The 6,334-nt window shown below is 39.1% G+C and overlaps 1 protein-coding gene across 1 annotated transcript; it reads left to right on the forward strand.

The window, feature by feature from the left end:
- The first annotated feature begins 798 nt into the window (after window positions 1-798).
- LOC142948627 (uncharacterized) lies at window positions 799-4,669 on the forward strand. Its single transcript, XM_076090760.1, has 6 exons — window positions 799-2,003; window positions 2,255-2,587; window positions 2,684-2,858; window positions 3,774-3,865; window positions 3,963-4,006; window positions 4,343-4,669. Exons 1-6 carry the CDS (start codon window positions 1,967-1,969, stop codon window positions 4,667-4,669), a joined length of 1,008 nt encoding a protein of 335 aa, XP_075946875.1. The 5' UTR covers window positions 799-1,966.
- Window positions 4,670-6,334: the final 1,665 nt, after the last annotated feature.

Here is a 6,334-nt window from a genome sequence, read left to right on the forward strand (position 1 = left end):
CCTGATGAAGTCTACCAATCACTCCACCATTTGACGATGGATAAAGATCAAGTCTATAGCACTCTCACACCCACCGAAAGGGTATGACAGTCCACACATCTACGTCACAACTTTGAATGATGACTGCAGCAGGAGCTATTGCATCACTATTAAATGGCAGAATGGTGAAAGCTAAAGAAAACACTAGTCTGCAGTCATTAACCTGAATGCCATTTAAGGTCAATTTTGCAAATGTTTGAGCTTTGTTGACACGTTGCACCAATGTGTCGTCTTTAAATTTCAATTACGTTCAATTAAAATGCATTTTATTTCACTTATTTTAATTTGGGACTGTTCTAATAATATTAATTTAAACATGTTTTGTTCCCCAAGAGTGCAGGTCCTGATGAAGTCTACCAATCACTCCACCATTTGACGATGGATAAAGACCAAGTCTATAGCACTCTCACACCCACCAAAAGGGTATGACAGTCCACACATCTACGTCACAACTTTGAATGATCACTGCAGCAGATGCTATTGCATCACTATTATATGGCAGTATGTTGAAAGATTAAAAAAAAAAATATATATATATATATATATATATATTATATTTTCCAATCTGGCCTGCATTTACTAAAGCCTGGGACATACTTTCACCATTCCATGTCAGTGAAGAGCTGCAGACTTGTACCGGGCAGTACTACAAGTCATGTACCGTGTCGTTCTGGGGTTCCACGCATGCACATTTCCCAATCCACACATTCCAGTTGCTAGCTGTGATTCACCATACTGTTGTTTGCCAAAAGTACAACTCAATTTGTCTTTTTACTTTTTTGAAGACAAATTATATAAACGTGGGTGATGACAGATCTCCTCGCACAACCTCTTTGCAAAACAAGCATCCACTTTGCTATCTTCTTTGCCAAACCAGCTACAGTATATGCATATGCCACCAACTGGACCAGAGTTTGGAACGAAACCTGAGCATGTGCAGTCAGTGCGCTATACAGTCCGCACGGTCTCACGGCTGCGGTGTACCTTTCCGCACAGCCCTGGGTCTGCCCGTCAGGAAGCTCCACAGAGGGTGGTGAAATGTCCCAGGTCTCCGAGCTTGATGACCAGCTTAGAGGGCACGATGGAGTTGAACGCCTAACTGTCGTCAATGAACAGCATTCTCACATTCACGTTCCTCTGGACCAGGTAGAGGGACGTGTGGATGGTTAGGGTTATGCTGTCGTCTTTAGATCTGTTTGTCATTCTTCTGGGAGACAGGGACAGTGGTGGTCTTTTTGAAACATGTGGGGACTGGAGCGGTGAGAGGTTGAAAATGTCAGTGAAGACATCTGCCAGTTGGTATGCACACACCTTAAGAGCTCGGCCGGGGATGCCATCAGGTCCAGGTGCCTTTGGTGGGTTTGGTGGGCTTTGAAAGATTTACACACATCCTGAATATTGCTAGTGACTGTAACAATGCTAAAGACTGCGGCCCAAATACTTTGTCTGATGTGCTTTTATTCACTTTGAATTGGAATTACATGTCACGGCAGAAAGAAAATGCAAAGTTTGCGACGATTCTTCAAAAGACTGCTTTTTTTTTTAGTTGGTGCGTCTGAGCTGCTAACTCATGCACACTTAGTGTTTGTGCCCTTGTGTTTTCAAGTGTCAAATTGTCCGCCATAAACATTATATTTTACATTTAAATATTGCACTTTTCTTTGATATCTGTTCAAATTCTGAATTAATACGGTTTTTCTTTTTTATTTGTATGGTTTTTGGTTTTGTGCGCACGAACATAGTCTTACACATTACACTGTATGCTTTGTGTCAGTGTGAGTATGTGTGTGTGCGTGTGTGTCTGTGTTCGGGGGAGGGGAGGAGTAGCAACTGATGACAGGAAGGGGAAGTGGAGGGGAGCTGTAAAGACTGTTGACTGACCTGATGATTCCCATACTTGTTCTCTTGTACTCTTGTCATTTTCACGATGATACAAATCTATGCATACACTTGTCTTCTTTCTGGTGAGTTATTTTTTTCTGTATTTCAACCTACTGTAGCTTGTGTATAAATGCTGTAGCTGTTGGATGAAATATGTGTTCTTTATTTTGCTAAATTATTATTATTATTATTATTATTATTATTATTTTGTGGTCTGTTTTTTTTTTTAAGTGAAGTTTTGCCATCACAAATAGTAAAAATGGACCAATTTTAAAAGAAATGTACATAGACACTATGACAATGGCAAAAATGTTTCCTTTATTTCCACTTGTAGCTCTGAGTATTGTGGAGATGAAGCGTCTCTACATAAACGGTCGTGTTGGGGAAAGTGTGACGATCAAATGCTCAGACTGGGACGCTTGGACTAATGTAAAAGAGAATGTTAAGTACTTTTGTTACAGTCCATGCTCGGAAGACCATCACATCATCGGCAAAGTAGCATATGGAGAAATTATTTATGAAAACAGAATAATGTTACAAAACAAAGAAAAAAGCTTGTTTGTGACCTTCACAAATCTCCAAAAGTCAGACTCCAAAACATACGTTTGTGTGTTTGAGAAATCCGGCTATGAATCATTTATAAAGGTGATTCTTAACGTCACAGAAGGTAAGTTTACTCTCTTCATTTTAAGAAAACACTCCTTTGCCCGAAAGTAATAACTTTCCAAATTGTTGATATTAATACTGTGTCTGTTATTTTCAGCTCATTCCCCCAGTCCCAAGACGACTCCAAAAGCAGTCGTCGTTGGTTCCACTCTCTCATTTGCAGTTACATACAGCTCCACGATGTCTTCAAACTTTTCAGATATTATTACTGAAATGTCTAACACGACCCTCAATATAACTACTGCATCAGCAACACCAGGATCTGATAGTGAGTGCACTCATCTGAACCATATAACATATTTAAATACATTTACTGCATATATTTAAATTAGTGCTGGGCAACGATTAAAATATTTAATCGCGATTAATCGCATTGTTATGGCAAAGTTCAATCATGAATTCAAAAGTAGTATATTGCGCACTTTTATTTTAAAAGTACTGCTATATGAACAAAAGTGCAATAACATTTGGTTCACGAGATGCAGGTAGCATGTTTTATACTTAATGTGAATATAATTCATACTTTGTTGGCATCTTATTCTGAAAACCGGATGTTCGTCTGAAGAAACCGGATGTTGTCTCACGTTAATCTTTCCGCTAACTTTCAAAGTCCTTCGCTCGGTCCCGATCTGTGCCGTTTAAATGCGTTTACCGTGAATTTCATCATATAGGTGCACTAACATGTAAGTGTCTGACTATAGGATGTTTGCTGGCTTTTATCCCACTGTTCTTGTCATCCTCTTGTTGTTATGTCTATGTATTGTCTCTTGTCTTTCAATACAAAACAATTATAATAATAAATTTAAAAAATGCGTTAACAAGCGATAAAATAATTGTCGGTGTTAATTAATGAATGCGTTAACGTGTTAACTTGCCCAGCACTAATTTAAATGTTAATTGAAGTTGCAAATCACAAGTATTCATATATATATATAAATACACATACAATAGTCAATACAATCATATTCTCAGATACATTACCAGTACTACTTTATTTCTGCCACCTTTATTTAAAATGATGCAGTCCATGCAACAACATATCAGTATTCACATATCCTGTGAAAAGCAAGTTTGTGATTGTTAAAAGATAAATTTGTAGCAAAGAGGACAATGAGCTTATGCTCAGTACCATAAGGTGTGATCAAACTTTTTTTTGCATCTCTCTTTCTCTTTCTTTGTCCAGGAAGTGTACCATATTTGGTTATAGGTGTCATCGGCATAATAACCGTACTGATGGTCTTACTGAAGCTGATGAGCAAGATGATGAAACAGCAATTGAGTAAGACCCACAAATCGACCCACACCTTGCAAATATGTGTCTTCTCCAGTAAAGCTTCCACCAGACTATGAACAAATGATGTCCTCTATGTTTACAGATGTTGTGTCAGGTGCTGATACACGACGCGAAGACACACAAGAGGTCAGTTTTGGTTCCCACATAAACAACTTGCTTGAAATACTTTCAAATACATTCCCTCAGCTTGTGTGGGGCTCAGGCATTTTCTCTCACAGCTCTGGCATTCTTTTCTCATTTCTTACTTTAATGCCATTCAGGACAATTTTACAATGCTGAAATAAACAGAACACCTGGAATATCTGGTCTTTGAAAACATTTTTAAAAAGGATTATTGGTTCACGAAAAACACAACACTAATGTTTCCCTGCAGTGGCATAAAGACAGAAGCTGCTTGTGGACAAAACATATTTTCAGCTGGGTGCTTATTGTGCACCTAATTTGTCTGTTTTCTATTTCAAGGATGCTGAATTTGATGAAATCAGACCCGAAGACCAGCCTGACTCACATGTCCTCTATGCTAATTATTCCCACCACCAAGTCACTGAATTAGCAGCTGAGAGGGGTAATAGCTATTCAAACGATCTTTATTTGAATCTAACTCCCAGGTTTGTGGTCAAATCAAGGGGGGCGTGTACAGAGAGCAGAGTCACATATGACTCGCTGTACTCTGTTGCTCAACTGCCCAAAGAGGACATTGAACCCGCAGGGCAATCTGAACCAACTCAATCTGAGAGCAACCAAGAGGACTCTCTCTACTCCCTGGCACAGCTACCACAAGCAAGCTGAAGGAGGCTACTGTGGTCAAAATGGATAAAAAGGAACTTTCTTGATCATTTTTATTCTATTTTTTAATGGAAATGTAGAGATACCATATAATAATAGACAGGACAGGAAAGAGAAGGAAAGGATGAAATTAGATTTATATCCAGACACAATGTCACTGCCCTCTATCCTGTCACTAAGTCTGATTACCATTGTCTGCTTTATGACTCCATTACTTTATGGAATTGGCCTCATGTTAGCCAAAGGCACTCAGACAGAGAGTGCACACAGACTCATTCTCAGAGAAATGTTCAGTGAACAAACTGAAATCTGCCTGTGAAACTGCTGGCGATGGAGTTTGCTGTGCAACGCAAGAAAAAAAATACAAGAGATGGCTTTTTTTCAAATGTGTCTTAAGTTGCTTTCGCTTGTGTGAACCTCAACACTCACACACAACGATCACACACACACCCACACACACACACACACACACACACACACACACACACACACTTCAGACACACGTCACACATACAGCCAAATCACCAACAGGAAATTGATGCACCCTGCAAGTAATAGGTGTGTGGTGTATCTGCCTTTGCTACCATGATTCATCAAGCAAATCAGCGATGCTGCTTCTTCTAGATCTCAACAATCAGAGGAAGACTTCCTTCCTCAAAGCCACATTATACAGACAACAACTGTTCTACTTTCACAACTTACACTGACCTTTAAATATACATGTATTACTATTGAAATGCGAGGCACTGGCATCCCACCGGTCTGTTTTAATATCAATAATCGTCAGATGTATAAAATATAAAGTTATCTGTGTCCAAACTTTTATCCGACATGGGTTAGCCCTTTCGTAAACTGGTGTCTTGAGGATTCACCTACATTTAATAAAGCTGAGAGTTGATCTGAGTTGTATGCTGTTACCCACTGTCATGTTTTGGTGGGCATTGTGCACATCGGTGAGGCCTACGGTCTGTTACGTAAATCGAGTTAACTGCACTCATGCGACTGTTGGACAAAGCTGAATAAGAACATGACCCTCTGATTATGTGATAGCAGCTGAATGCTATATGTTCTGTTGGTTCTTTTTTTTTATTTAGTTCCGGAGTGTTGACCTAGTTTTAGTAAAACGTTTTTTTGCTTCTTTTCTGCTGTTTTAATAACAAGTCTTCATATGTGGATGCCAAAACTTGACTATCTGTGAGTAAAGTAGACTTCAGCAGTATCTTGCTCAGTTTTAATTATAAGAGCTGAAAGCAGGGAGTTACAGTTATAAAGACCGGCGATGACAACAGCCTGAACCAGGACACTCAAACTAATATGGAAGGTCATAGACTCACAGGACACAGAACATTTTAACTGCATGTCAGCAAGGTTTTTAGTAGATGTGATTTGTCTTGATTCAATTTCTTAAATGCTGGCAGGATGAGGAGCAGCTTAGCATTTTCCAGACTAAGCCATTGGTGGTCAGATGACATCTACTTGTCAGATTTTATGTTGGATAGAGCTTTCATTTGAGACACTGTCAAGGTCATATTTTCCATCTCAGTGAACATTACAGATAAAGGGACAGATCACTCCACATCTTCTCTGATGCGCAAAGGAGACAGGACGGAGATGATCCAAAAACACCACCTGTTCATGAATGTCATAATATATACAAAGTAAATACAG

Source organism: Anarhichas minor, unplaced genomic scaffold (assembly GCF_050575085.1).
Source record: "Anarhichas minor isolate MPS153535 unplaced genomic scaffold, ASM5057508v1 ptg000012l, whole genome shotgun sequence".
Taxonomy (NCBI): Eukaryota; Metazoa; Chordata; class Actinopteri; order Perciformes; family Anarhichadidae; genus Anarhichas; species Anarhichas minor.